The sequence below is a fragment of the Gracilinanus agilis genome, chromosome 3, assembly GCF_016433145.1.
Source record: "Gracilinanus agilis isolate LMUSP501 chromosome 3, AgileGrace, whole genome shotgun sequence".
Taxonomy (NCBI): Eukaryota; Metazoa; Chordata; class Mammalia; order Didelphimorphia; family Didelphidae; genus Gracilinanus; species Gracilinanus agilis.
The window spans coordinates 625,480,457-625,496,148 of NC_058132.1; the positions used below are offsets into that span (position 1 = coordinate 625,480,457).

Below are 15,692 nucleotides of genomic sequence, written 5' to 3' on the forward strand. Positions count from 1 at the left end.
AGATAGATAGATAGATAGATAGATAGATAGATAGATAGATAGATAGATAGATAGATAGATAGATAAATATGATGGGGAAATGGGGCTATAATAAAAATAATTCAAGGATTCCTTTAGAAAATGTCAATGGATTTAAAAAGAAATGATAACAATACATCTTCCCCAACAACAAAGTAATTTAGACAAAATAACCATAGATTTATAAATGGAAAGCATTTTAGAAACTCTCTAGTCCCATCCTCTCATTTTACTGATAAAGAAACTGAGGTATGAAGGGAAAATGCTTGTCTACAATCATACATGTCTCCTGCACTCAGAAAGAAAAACTAGGATTTGAATCTACTACCTCTTACTGCAAATCCACTGTAGATCTTTTCGCTGTAGACTGAATATTTAACGCTTTTTTTTCTTGAACAAAGCAGATTTTTAAAAGTGATAACACTAAGGCTACTAATCCTCTAGTCATTTGGCCTCAGCATATTAAATTGCTATTCCATACAGCTCAGTCCAGCAAGTATTTATTAAGTAATTACTGTGTGGGAGAAGCTGTGGATACAAAGTCAAAACAAACAAACAAACAAACAAGTGGATTTACTCTTCAAGGAGACAGAAAGTGCTAAAAAATGTCAGGAGACCTGGAAAGACTTAGCATAGGAAGTAGCATTGGAGTTGAGCTTTGATGAAGGTAAGATGTAAAGGAGAAGGGAGAAATTCATCTCAGAGTCTGCCAACTGCCTATGTAAAGGCATTTCATCTCCCCCAGTGATGTTGAGTTCAGAGCTCAGCAAGGCAGTTTAGCAAGAGCAGTGTATGTGATGAGAAGTAATATGAACGAAGTTTGATTAGGTACATTGGAGCCAGATTGTAAAAGGCTTGAAATGTCAAAGGGAGGAGTTTGAATTTTATCCAAAGAGCAATGGAGAACCACTGATATGTCTTGAGCAAAAGAATATCATGGTGGGACTTCTACTGGAAGAAAATCATTTTGGAACTTGTGTGAAAGACAGTTTGGAGCAGGAAGAGACTGGAAAACAGAAGGTCAGTTAGAAGTTCAGCAGATGAGGGGTGATGGATAGAAACAGAAGTAGAAGTTAGCATCAAGATGATCATGGAGCTTATGGTTGTCATTGAGATCACAGGATGCATTGACTTCTCAACACCCTCAGCTGCCTCTCCACTTAGACTAGAGGGTCAGGGAACAAAGCTATTCTTCCTAAAGCCTTCCTTTATCAAGAGCCCAGAACTTTCCAGATAAACTTCCATTTTCTATCAGCTGTTCTACTTGATTTCAATTACATGAGCCTTCTACCACCTCAAGTCCCCACACTGTTTATTTACCCTCTGGTAGCTTCTCTTACCTCCTTCAGTTGTTTTCTGTAATAATAATAATTTTTAAAAAAGCTCTTCTTTTTCTTATTTGTAAATTATGCTTGACACATAATATGCACTATTTATTATTAATAAATGCTTATTTGCTATTGAAGGGGGAAAAAGAGAACCCAAGACAGGGTGCTGGGAAACACCCACAATCACAGGTTTTAAAACATAAACATGTTGTGATTTCGAGAATATTCTACTCAGTTTTTAACCTTAGATGTGACGATTTTTGTAAGCAAGACTTATTGTTTTCCAAAACTTCAAGCAATAACCAAGTGATAGATTATTCACCAAAATTCCAATCTTTACTGACCTTTTTGGAAAAAATAAAACAGCTCCTAAAGTAATATTTATGTCTACACAAGTTTTAACAGAGAGATATTTTATTCTGCATTTAGAGAATAGCTCTTGACAAAGATTAGAATTTGGAGTTGGGAAAAAGTGAGGTTTCTAAAACGTTGCCTTTAAAATTGAAGGGAAACATAGTCTATATTGGTCATTATTTTAAAAGAAGCACAAAACAATTGCAAGTGCTTGATAGTTTGACTTTTAAAATTGCTTGTCTTAAAATAATTCATTTTGATAATTGATCCTGAACTAACCATTCCTTTAGTAAAAACTTGTTAAATGTAATTTACATTCACTTGTAAATTAAAACTCGCTTACATAAAGTAAATCATTATCTTTTACATGTACTTCTTAAAAGATAAAAGCTTAAGTACAGGAGATTTTGAGAACTGCGAACTATTGATCTGCTACTTGGAAGTCAAATTAGCTCAAAGATAAGTATATGACTAACTTTAATACGTAATTGTAGCTTCCAAAAGAACATAAGCTCATTCCAGTCAATGACTTCAGTGTAAAACAGAACCATAAACCAATAAAATAATGTTTATTATAATACTTTTTATTAATAACTTGATAATCAGAAAAATAGTCTGATTTTTCTGATTTATTCATCTAAATTCTGCAATAATAAAGTTTCCATTTAAGAATCATGAAACATTTCCTTTTTATGAAAGTCAACAATTGCTTCTTTTTTTTGTACTTTTTCTAATTTAAGAAGTATTTCATCAGTGAGGATCTACTATGTGTCCAGAACTTTAGGAAATATAAAAGTATATGAAATAGTCCAGGAGTTGAAAAAGCTTCAGGGGAGGAAAGTTTAACTCATGTGAAATACATGGCATTATTAGATTCCATGTCATTGAATGAAAACATCTAGATTTTGGTTTTGACTTTGTATTTACAGTGCCTTCTACTACCTTTTTTAGGATCTATAGAACAGAGACGTTAGCATGTACTAGCCTAATGACATATACCAGTTCTTTAGAATAAAATTCCTAGGTCTCCCAATTCCAAACATTTTCACTGCTGCCCCATGCTTAGAACTTAGTCCCTCTATTTCTTGACATCCTTCAAATCTTGGCTCCAAGAAGCCTTTCCCAGTCCTCCTTAATCTTAGTATCTGTCTTCTGAGACTACTAGTTTATCCTGCCTTTCCCCATTAGATTATAAATTCCTTGAGAAAAAGGACTGGTTTTTTACTTAACTTTGTATTCCCTGCACATAGTAAATGATTAAGAAATTCTAGTTAAAGCCACATTCAGAGGAAGAACTGTGGGAAGAGAAACATGGAAGAAAAAACAACTGCTTGAACACATGAGCTGATGGGGATATTATTGGGGATGTAGACACTAAACGATAATTCTAGTCCAACTATCAATAACATATTATTAGGTCTTAATCAATGATACCTGTAAAACCCAGTGGAATTGTGAGTTGGCTAAGGGGAGTTGGGGGGGGCGGGGTTTGGGGAGAGGGAAAGAACATGAAACATGTAACTTTGGGAAAATATTCAAAATAAAAATTAAAAAAAATTCTAGCTAATTGATTAACCCACATTTCCCATGCTACTCAGCAATAGGGACTTTGTATGTGTGTGTGTCTGCGTCTGCGTCTGCATCTATGTGTGTACATACATATATTGATATATAATTTTTATTTCCCATTTGCTTTGGAGACTCGCAGAATCTCGAGAGTTGGGAAGGGTCTCAGGAATCATTTAGCCCAGTTTAGATCTGGAGATCTCTGGTAATAGGGAATCCATATCCTCCTCAGGTAGCTCAGCACACCTCTGGAGAACCCAAATTTTAGGAAATTTTGGGTTATAATAAGATGTCTCCTATTCTACACTTTTTGCCCATTGCCTAGCTTTTCCCTTCCTAATACCAAAGTAAGTTTAATCCTTCTTCCGCATTGACAGCAATTGTGCCCCTTTAAGAAGCAAAGAATTTGATGGGATACCCAAGAACCAGTAGACAATTTTCCAGGCATATAGGATAGGTTGTACAAATTCATGGCATTGGGGGAAGTTTGAGGAGATAGCTAGAGGTCCAAATTTTATACTCTGGACAAATTCTGGAACCCAGAGCTACTTCAACCTATAAAATTAGATCAGAATCTTTTTTTTAACGGAGATCTTTTTGAGGACTTTGAGAGGATAAACCTTATTTTTGTGACTTTATGAGAAGCTTTCTTCAGTCTAGTCTTCTTGGAGGCATTTTCCTCAAGTAGAATTGTTACTATCCAGTCCACAGGAGAATCAAAATAAAGTTTAAGGCTCATATTCTATACTGTACTTGCAATAGTTACTTGTTTGTCATAAGCTACATTCTAACATTTTGTTCTTTCTTTATCTACAAAATGTGTAATGTGGCATGACCTTGACACCATCAGTTAATTTTTATTTGCCTTAAAATCATTGTCACAGCAGAATGCAGAACCAGGAAACCAGGATTATTTTCCTCATTCCCCTTTTGTCATTAACCTTTCTGCTCTTCGTATCCCAAGAAGCTTTATGCCTATAATTTAGCCAGTGTTGATAAAATGACAAATGTTCCTTGGAATAAACGTTTATAAGTGCTATCATTACTTATGGCTTCTCTATCACTTTTTCATGAAGTAACCATTCAAACATGAAACTCAAAATGCCCACAGCACTGGGCTGGGCACTAAGATAAATCTATAACAGAAACCCTTTGTGTGTATATGTATTTTTAGTTCTAAATCCCATTCTACTTTGTTAATAAATTCATCATAAATAATTTATTTGATTATGATTATGCCTGGAAATTTTGCATTTTCTCCTACAAGTCACCCTTAAATTTATTTTACCTTTTCTGTCTAGATAAACTATAATAGAGGAAACTAGGTGGCACCATGGATAGTGCTGGGTCTGAGTTGGGAAGTTGTTATTGAATTGTTTTCAATTGTGTACAACTCTTCATGACACCATTTGAGGTTTTCTTAACTAAGGTACTGTAGTTGTTTGCCATTTCCTTCTCCATCTCATTTTTACAATCAGGAAACTGAGGTACACAGGATTAAGTGGCTTTCCCAAGGACATACTGCTAGTTTCTGAGGCCAGATTTCAACTCAAAATAAGTCTTTCTGACTCCAGGCACAACATTCTATCCACTGGGCCACCTAACCTTTTTATATATGTTAACTTTTTTTTATGTATGCTCTAACTTTTTCACATATGTCCCAGAAAATAAAAAAATTTAAGTGAAATATTTTAGCATGATATTCGCTTTATTGTGGTGGTCTGGAATCAAATTTGCAATATCCCTGAAGCATGCCCATATATTAATGCATATATTAAAGTTCTCAAAAATGAGAGTAAGGATTAGGTAAGAGAGAGAGAGAGAACCAGGTCCTGAACTTTTTGAGAAAAGAGAGTTGATTTGAGGTTATTTCATCACATCAACAAGTATCCAGACAGAGCAATCTAATTAGATGAAATGAAACTCAAAATAGAAAAATTCTTCAGTGATGATAGCAAAGAGAAGAGCTAGAAGTAAAAATATGCCAGAAGTAAAAAATATGCCAGTTCCTCCTTTCTAGCCTTGGAGAGGATGACCTGGGAATTAATATCTTCTGCAGAAGGTGGTACTCTCTGAATTTAAGAAGATGGAAAGACATGAAAGAAGAGATCTAGGATGATTGGAAGTCTATAAATAATTTTAAATAATAATGCATTAAATTCTATTAATAATATTAATAATACAATAGGGCTTCCAGAGGGCAAAAGAAAAAGGGAGGTTAGAAGGAAAGAATGGAAATGGGGAATTCAGCACCTTTTTCAAAGGCTGACACATGTCCTTCATGAATACTTTTGAGTGACTGACTTACTGCTAGAGTACAGCTAGATGTGTATAAGAGTTTGGTGATGTTTTGTTCTTTTACCCCAGGAGATGGCAACTGAATCACAAGGGTTGGATATGGCAGAGATATGAATCTGTGAGTGGAAGAGTACCAGTTGGTTTGATCTTATGTTCTCCAGGATTCTGTGATGATAGAGGGTGACGTTGGCATGTCACCTGGAGGTGAAATTTAGGTCAGAAGTCCAAGTGTTCAAAAACTGGATTGAATTTGATCTGGTATCAGCTCTATCCTAAGATAAGGGGAGATGAAGGACATGCAAAATATATCCTACATGTGGGGTGTGCATCCAGTTCTGTACTATTCCTATTTTCTGAGGCTATCATCCATAAGCATCTTTAAGCCTTTTTCTTATGTCTCATTCCCTTTGGCGCTAGGTAAGGTAAGGACTTTGATAAAAAAAGAGAAATTATAGTCCTTTATCTTATCTTGGTATGACTGCTTCTGGGGCATGATATTCAGTTCCAGGTGCCATATTTCAGGAAGGACATTAATGAATTAGAATGTACACAGAAAAGGACGACCAGGATCGTAAGAATACCAAAGATCATATCCCTTGAAAACTATTTTAAAAAACTAGGAAAAGAATAGCTAGGTGGCTCAGTGGATAAAGAACCAAACCTGGAGATAGGAGGTCCTGGGCTCAAATCTGGCCTCAGAAATACCCTTATGACCCTTAGCAATAAGTCACTTAATCCAAATTGTCAACCCTTACCACTCTTATGCCTCGGAACCAATATTTAGTGTTGATTCTAAGATTGAAGGTAAGGGTTTGAAAAAAAAAAAGAATTGGAAATGTTTAACCTGAAAGAAAAAAATGATATAATATATATTTCAATATTTAAGGAGCTATCACAAAGGTTTAGATTTCTCTCCTTGACCACAGAGAACAGAACTAAAACAATTAATGGAAATTGTAGAAATGCAAATTTTAGTACAAAGTAAAGAAAAACTTCCTAACAATAAGTAGCATTGGAAAATAATTAATTATCAGTAGAGTTCTTCAACTGGGGGATTGGGTGACCACTTTTCAAGGATGTTGTAGACCCAGACATATATACATATTATATAACATGTGTAAGAATCTCATTGGAACTTTCTGTCTGTGAGATTAAGGGATTCTAATTTTATGTATAGTGTGATAAAAAGTTGGAATTTGAACCTAATAACTTTTTTTGTTCAGTCATTTCAAGCGTGTCTGACTCTTCATGAACTCATTTGGAATTTTCTTGGCAAAGATACTGGAATGGTTTGCCACTTCCTTCTCCAGCTCATTTTACAGCTGAGGAAACGGGATTAAGTGATTTGCCCAGGATCACGCAGCTAGTAAGTGTCTGAGGCTGGATTTGAACTAAGGTAGATGAGTCTTCCTTACTCCGGGCCCAGCACTTTGTCCACTGTGCCACTTAGCTCCCAATAACAAATTCAGAAAATGAGAAAAGCAAGTATCACTTCCTCTGACTAAAGGACCATAATTCTGGTAAATTTTCTGGTTTAAAATGTCAAAGTTGCCCTGGGTTAGAGAGAGAGAAGAGGAAAAAGATTGAGGCCCTTTTTGAAAAAAAGCTTCTGACTTTATTTCAGAGGCAGTTTGTCCTTTGGGTTAAATTGTTGCTAAGGGGACCCTTTTAATAAGTAAACTTGAGTTTTACATTCCCAATAGAGTGTATTCAGTCATAAACTTCTGGCCAGGAGAGAGGATATTTTTCCTATACCACTGAAATGAAGAGAAACCCTTAGGTGCTTAGAAAGAATAGACCCAATGGGTTTTTATGCTCTCACTGGCATCACACCATTAAGTAACTATTTCCTTCTGCTTTGTCCATATGGCAGAGGAGTTTTCTTGCAGATCTGAAGACAACTTAGTTAGTTCTTTAGTTCAGAGCCCAAACAGGGTGGCAGCATGAATGGGTCACCTGAGATTGTTATTGGAAACTAAAAACCACTGATCTAAGGAAAGTCTTCTTTCTGAAAGGAATTTTTGATGCTAAATTTGTTTAACAGTTATTCATCAGCCCAGGGATCTGATCCTAAAGTTTTAGGCAAACTAATCAAAGTCTGAACATAAGATCATAGTTAGAACACAATTAGAAGTTGTAATTGATAACAGTTAATGATTAGTCTCTAATAATTAGAGAAATGCTAATCAAAACAACTCTGAGGTATCACCTCACACCTAGCAGATTGGCTAAAATGAATGTTGGAGGGGATGTGGCAAAATTGGGACATTAATGCACTGCTGGTGGAGTTGAGAACTGATCCAACTATTCTGGAGGGCAATTTGGAACTATGCTCAAAGGGCTTTAAAAGACTATCTGCCTTTTGATCCAGCCATAGCACCGCTTGCATTATATCCCAAAGAGATAATAAGGAAAAAGACTTGTAAAAATATTTATAGCCACACTCTTTGTGGTGGCAAAAAAATTGGAAAATGAGAAAATGTCCTTTGATTGGGGAATGGCTGAACAAATTGTGGTATCTGTTGGTGATGGAATACTATTGTGCTCAAAAGAACAAAGAACTGGAGGAATTCCATATGAATTGGAATGACCTCCAGGATTTGATGCAGAGTGAAAGGAGCAGAACCAGGAAAACATTGTACACAGACACTGATACACTGTGGTACAATCGAACATAACGGACTTCTCTACTAGCAGCAATGCAAGGATCCAGAGCAAGGCTGAGGGACTTATGAGAAAGAAAACTAACCACATTCAGAGGAAGAACTGTGGGTGGAGAAACACAGAAGAAAAACAACTGCTTGAACACATGGGCTGATGGGGATATTATTGGGGATGTAGACACTAAACGATAACTCTAGTCCAACTATCAATAATATGGAATTAGATTTCAATCAATGATACACGTAAAACCTAGTGGAATTGTGCATCAGCTAAGGGAGGTTAGGGGTGCTTGAGGGAGAGGGAAAGAACATGAAATATGTAACTATGGGGAAATATTAAAAATAAAAATAAAAAAGTTAATGATTATTGATTGAAATGTATCAATGAACTATAGACTTTTCTTTTTAAAAGTTGGCTGTACATTTGGTTTCTTAAACAAGATTATCACATTCTTATAACCAAAGAGCTAAAAAACTGTGCATATCCTTTCATCTAGTAATACCTAGGTCTATATCTCAAAGAGATCAAAGGAAAAAAAGGATCTATTTGTACAAAAATATTTATAGCAGCTCTTTTTGCTGGGGCAAAGAGTTGGAAACTTAGGGGATGTCCATCAACTGGGGAATGACTGAACAAGTTGTGATATATGACTGTGATCGAATATTATTTGCTCTAAGTAAAGGTAAGTCAAGATACTTTCAGAAAAACCTGTCAAGATTTATGTGAACTGATGCAAAGTGAAGTGAGCAGAACCAAGAGAATATTGTACACAATAAAAGCAATAGTATGAGGATAATCAACTGTCCTAAGATAATGATCCAAGACAATTCCAAAAGACCTGTGATGAAGAATGCTCTCCACCTGCAGAGAGAGAACTGATAAATTCCAGGAGCAGATGAAAGCATCCTTTTTTCACTTTATTCATTTTCATTGTTTTATTTTGTTTGTGTTTTCTTAATATGGAAATGTGTTTTGCATGACTCCATATGTGTAATTGATATCTGATTGCCTGCCTTTTCAAGGAAGGAGAGGATGAGAAAGGAAAGGAAGGAGAGAATTAGGAATTCATGATTTCTAAAAATAATTGATATAATTTTTATATGTGATAAGGAAATAGTTAACAAAGAATTTAAAATAAAGTAAATATTGGGGAGAAGGATTCCAAAAAATAAAGTAATGACTTTTAAAGATCATCAAGTTCTGTATCTAAAGTTCCAGCTATTTGAAAAAAGGGGGGAAAAAAGAAAGATGTGGTAACTGAGGCAGAAAGAGGCTAAGTGATTTGCTCAATGTCTCAAGGCAAGTCATTGGTGAAGTTAAGAATGAAATTCAGTCTCTTAAATACTAGACTAGTGTTCTTCTCATGCCACCATTTTGCCACTTGTTGTTGCAAAACCAGACTGATGTTTTTCAAAGTTCTCAGTACAGGCTTCAGTGTTCTAGGCTTCATGCCTAGAGGCAATGTAGTTTGATGGAGAAAACTCTAAATGATGTCAGAAGACGTGTCACTTACTATCTAAATATCCTTAGGTAACCTTATTCTCTTTGACCCTCTGTTTCCTGATGATGTCATCATGATGTAAATATATTTTATGGCCATAAAAGGTTATGATTAATATGAATTATTTATTACTCACTGAACTCAGAATTGAGATAACATAGGATCACAGACATAGAGTCAAAACTCAACCAATCAATAAATACTTATTAAAAGTTTATGTCATGATAGATATAAGGGATACAAAGATCAAAGCAATATGACCATCTCCTCCAAACTCCTTATTTTTACCTTTTAATGAACAGTGGGGTACCCCTGGGTCCTGCTACTCTTATTGAGTTGATCTATACAACAAAACCACAAATTATACTCCTAATCTGATGAGGCAGACTAATGCCCATGTTAATTATTAATTATCAATATTAAATAAATATTAATGTTATTAAATGAATATTAAATCTGAATTATGCTCTTAGGAGTGTAGTTATGAAACAAATGAAGGGTTCATGACTAGGCTGACAGAGACAAACACAGAGAAACAGAAACAGAGATAGAGATACTCTAACCACAAACTGGGGTTGAGACTTATTTCCTGTGTTCTTTGGGGCAGCTAGGTGGCCACATGGATAGAGAGCCAGGCCTGAAGATGGGAGGTCCTGGGTTCAAATCTGACCTCAGCTGCTTCCTAGCTGTGCAACCCTGGGAAAGTCACTTTACCTCACTAGCCGAGTCCTTACCACTCTTCTGCCTTGGAACTGTTGCTCAATATTAATTCTAAGACAGAAGGTAAAGTGTTTTTTTTTTTTAAAGAAAGAAAAAAAAAAGGAAAGATTATATCTTCTATATTGCTTCCATAGTTATCCATATACCTTCATGATGCAAACCAGTGAACTCAAGGAAATACTCATGCCTGGATTGACCAAAGGAGTTTATAAGGGGTAAAAGTAGTTTCTTAGGAGACAGTTTATAACTTGAATAATGGAATACACTGAGAAATAGGTGTCAATTAACCAGAGCCTAAGGAGTGGGGGATTAGGACAGTGCTTACTCTCCTTTTGCCTCAGTCCCAAAACTGCAATATTTTCTTGCCTCAGGAGATGAATAAAAAACTCAAAATCCTGCAGTCTAGAGGATCTAGGTCATTCTTCTACCCTAGAAACAGCATTACAAAGGGATGAGAAAAATGCAATCTAGAGAGGAAATTATTTGCCTAAGGACATATACGCAGAAAATAGCAGAGCCAAGATTTGAATCCACTTGCTCTGACTCTGAATCCATGGTCACACTGTCAAAATAACAAGAAATCACCTGTCTCCAAATGTCTGTAAACAATCAGGTCTTTTGTAAAATAAAAATTGATAATACGTCACAGGTTATGATGAAAATGAGCAATATTCTTTGACTCCTTCTGGTCACATAGGAGTTTTAGGGTTGCTTCTGGCCAATGGCAACTGACTGCTGAAAGGACTTGGAGTTTCATCATGATACGCAAAATCTTGGGAGGTCTCTTGGTCCTACACCCAGCCCTGTGATAGCAGCACTACGGCAGGGTCCTGCATCTATTCAAATCTGGCTTGGACCTCTTTGGTTATGACTCTCCAAGTGAAATGTGAGTCCAGTGAGGGTCAAGGAAGGATGAGGTCATTTTCTACCCCAATATCATAGTAACTGGTGCCAAGGGACCTGCTATGAGGCCAAATGTGATCTGTGATCATAAGGTGAGGATGGATGCAAAATCTTCACTATTATATTAAAAGTAAAACTAATTGAGACCAACCATGATTCCAGAATCAATGCCAGGTCAAGTCAAGAAGCATTCATTAAGCCCTGTGGTAGGACCAATAACGAAGGATGCTATCTCTCTACCTCCTGATAGAGAGGACATAGGACACATTTATTTTTTGGCCACCCTTGGCCAAAGTAAGAATTCATTTAGGCTGACTATGAATATTTGTTTTTTTTTCTTTTTCCAATGATGAAGGGGAGAAAAGAAGAAACACAATTTTTCTTAACTGAAAAAATATAAAATAATTTTTAAAAGACTCATTGACCATTCAGATATACACTATACTACTCTTCATGGTGGGGAATCAGAATGAAATTCCAAATTTTTTTTCTATGATCTTATTAAATAGCTGTTGTTTCTTCTAATCTAATCTCAATGTTTCTTCCTTACTGACCATTATAATTATAATAAATTATATAACATAATTATAATAAAAAATTATAACCCTAAGGTACATCATCATCATCATCATCAAACTGACATTTATGGAGTGATTTAAGAATGTCAGAGTGCTTTCTATATAGTAAATCATCTGACCATTTAGCTGTGAGCTCCTTTACACCAGGGACTCTCTTTGCTTTATTCTTTTTCCCTAGAGTTTAGTACAATAACATATAAGAGACCCTTTATAAATGCCAGATGGCTGATAGATTGATTGGCCTTGCCAACAACCCTGTGAGATAGGTCTACCAGGAATTATCACCTTTATTTTCCAGATATTACTCACCAAAGCACCTCCTCCTATGATTCCAGGGAAAAACCATTCAAAGCAAGATATGGGGTTTCGAAAATTCTCACTGCGTTCGACTGTGTAAACGGCTATCGGTACTATGTTGAGAGCTATTGCAAACAGCAGTAGAACCAGCAGGCTAAATCCATTGCAGGACGTCCAGCTTTCACAGCAAGTCATTTTTCCACTTGGGTTTGATCAGAAGTTCAGAGTAGTGTCAAGGCAGCACTGCTTACTGAAACACCTGTCTGTCCCCACTTTTTATCCTGTGGTTCCTAGTTAAAGGTTAGCATACATTGAATATAAATTATGGAAAACAGTTCAAAGTCCAATGGGGTTTATGGATTACAGTAGATCAGCATTATAAATAGTGACGGAAAGGAAAGGTGATTAACAAATGAGATGAGTGGGAATTGGAAGGGGAAAATTCACAGTTCTTTTATAACAAGTTGACATTATGGAAAACTGCCAGGAGAAAAAATGGATCAGAGGACACTGTCTTTTCTTAGAGATACTTATGCAACATTACTAAAAAACTGAGGAATCCATGGTATATTTTATGTTTTAAATTTATTGCTTCCAGCTACTTGATATCCTTAATCTCTTTGATCCAATGGGCTTGCTGGTGAAATGTATTAAGAATTTCAAAGAGGGGGTAAGAAGTATTTTCTGAAGGGAAAAGCCTGCACTTCAATTCAAATAGGCATTTATAAAGTGCCTGCTGTATATTCAGCACTTTACTATTAACATGATAAATTCATTCACATGTAACATTAATGTATGATTTTCCATTTCAGGATTCCTCCCACCACCCCATCACATACACTTTGTTTTCCAAGACAAAAAAGACTTTTTGACATTATTAAATTGGAGTCTAGTGATCATTTTTCTTCAAAAAGTCATACAAGGGGGCAACTAGGTGGTTCAGTGGATAGAGAGCCAGGCCTGGATATGGGAAGTACTGGGTTCAAATTTGGCCTCAGATACTTCCCAGCTGTGTGACCCTGGGCAATCATTTGGCCCACATTGCCTAGCCCTTACTGATTTTCTGCCTTGGAACCAATACGCGGTATTGATTTTAAGGTGAGTTTAAAATTATATATATATATATATAATTTAAAATTATATATATATATACATATTTATATACCTGGGTTTCTAAGCTTAAGTTACCTTTGCACATTGAAGAGACTCCAAATTAGTGGAAAGCATGATAATGCAATGCATCCTGCCTTTGGAAGGAGCAAAGTTGGTACAGGAGATGTGGAAAGGAGAAATATTCTTCAAACTGAACCAGAATCAAGGGAGAGAGAAATGCTTTGGAAGACTCAGATCCATAAAGGAAGTTGTTGCCTCAATTTGTCTCTGGTCCTCTGCTTGCCTCCTTCCATTAAGTTGGAGGATCATTGAGCCATGCCATATTTCCTGCTTTGGGTCTCCCAGTCCTTACTGGTAACCTACCAAAGGACCCTAAGTACTCTCAACCCAATCCCTTTCATTCCTTCCCTCCACATCTGAACTCTTTTTTATAGATTGAGAGCAGAAACTCTCCCTGGATCATCTAAGTGGGGTTAGAGTGCTGGGTCTTAACTGGTCTTCCTTAGATCAAATCTAACCCCAAATACTTATTAGCTGTGAGACCCTGGGCAAGTCACTTAAACCCTATTTGCCTCAGTTTCCTCATCTGTAAAATGAACTGGAGAAGGAAATGGCAACCCACTCCAGTATCTTTGCCAAGAAAATGCCTCAGTTTCCTCATCTGTAAAATGAGCTGGAGAAGAAAAGGGCAAACCACTTCAGTATCTTTGCCAAGAAAATCCCAAATGGGGTAATGGAGAGTTAGAACTGAAAAGAGACTGTTTCTCCTTTTTATTTGTATCCCCAGTGGTTAGTACAGTGTTCAAAACACTGCAAGTGCTTAATTAAATACTTTTTTCACTTATTTAAGTTCTGCCTCTCCCCCAAGCTGCCTGTGTCACCATAAGCACTCTCAGTGAACTGTTCAGTGTCCCAGCAAACTCTCTAAGACTGTTCCTGAAGAATTGCTATTCTGCTACAATGAAGGGAGCTTCCACACTGGGAACTCTGCAGAAAAAGGAAATCTTGGGCTGCACCCCAACTCTATACCAATGTTTCTGTAGATACATGATCTCACAGGTGTGTGTATTCTCTGCACTGGCATCAGTGAATGCAATAGCATCACCACTAAATTTGGAGTCACAGAACCTAGGTTCTCATGACTTTCCTCTTTACTATCTTTGGAACCTTTGGCAAGTCAATTAACCTCTCTAGGACTCTCTTTCCTCATTAAAAATGAGATAATCCCCAAGATCCCTTAAAATGCAAATCTGTAATAATGTGCAATCCATCTGTTTCTTCCCATCTTGTACAATCCTTGCCTTTTTCCTCCCATTAATCTTCTACAGTGGAATGACTCAATATGTTGGTGGAAACTTCCAATGGGTTATTTGACATTTCATCACTCCCAGTAAAACACCTGGGCTGTCCATCTGTTATCCCTCCGTCCCCCTCCCTCTGTGATGGACCAACCTCCTTCTTAGGACAAGCACGTCCTTGATAGCATCCTTCATGCTACTGCTTAAGGGCACATTATCGCTGAGCTTCCCTAGGACCACCTACGTAAACAGAACCAGATTTTAAACGAACTAGGGGAACGTAAGAGGCTGCTGTGCCATAAAGGACAAAGAGCTGGCCTGGATGCCAGAAAAATCTTGGGTCATGTCCCACCTCTGACCTATCCTGGTGGTGGGATCCTCAGCAAATCCCTTAATCTTTCAAGGCTTTAGTCTACTCTCTCAGACTAAGTGCTGGTCTACATTAGTGCAATGAGATCCCTTATCTGGGAGGCTCTGATATAATTCAAATCAGAGGTTTAGTCCTAAAACTATGCAGAGAGGTCCTCACTATTTATATGTACATTGTGGAAAAAAAACTCTGATAAAATCATCACTCTCTAGAATCCTCCCTTTAGTATGTTACACTGACCGCCCTGGCCTTCCTTCCTGAAGGCAGGTCGGTTACAATTTTATTCCCCCCCCTCCCACCCCCCCGGATTTCTCCAGTATATTTAAAGGAACTGAGGTGGGGAGGGGTCCAGGCTATCTGCCAGTGGCTCCACCTCTAATTTTAAAGATAGTTCCCTGGCAACCCAGTTCTATTGAGCCATCAACAGTTAGAGTTTTAAAAAATAACCCTTACCTTCTGTCTTAGAACTGATGCTAAGTATGAGTTCTAAGGCAAAGAAGTGGTAATGTTAAGCAGTTAAATGACTTGCCTAGGGTCATAGCTAGGAAGTATCTGAGGCCATATTTGAACCCAGATTCTCCTAAGTCCAGGTCTGGCTCTTTCTCCACTGGGCCACCTAGCTGCCTCAGTCAGATTAGATTTTACACAGGAATATTTACTTCAAACAGTATGATCACAAATATA

General features: G+C 36.9%; 1 protein-coding gene across 1 annotated transcript in view; it reads right to left on the reverse strand.

Annotated features, from left to right (window-relative positions):
• The window catches only part of TM4SF20 (transmembrane 4 L six family member 20), a 27,310-nt gene extending 14,888 nt beyond the window's left edge, over positions 1–12,422 (reverse strand). The window contains exon 1 of the mRNA XM_044667597.1: positions 12,240–12,422. Coding sequence (XP_044523532.1) covers positions 12,240–12,422 — 183 coding nt within the window. The remainder of the gene's footprint in view (positions 1–12,239) is intronic.
• Positions 12,423–15,692: the final 3,270 nt, after the last annotated feature.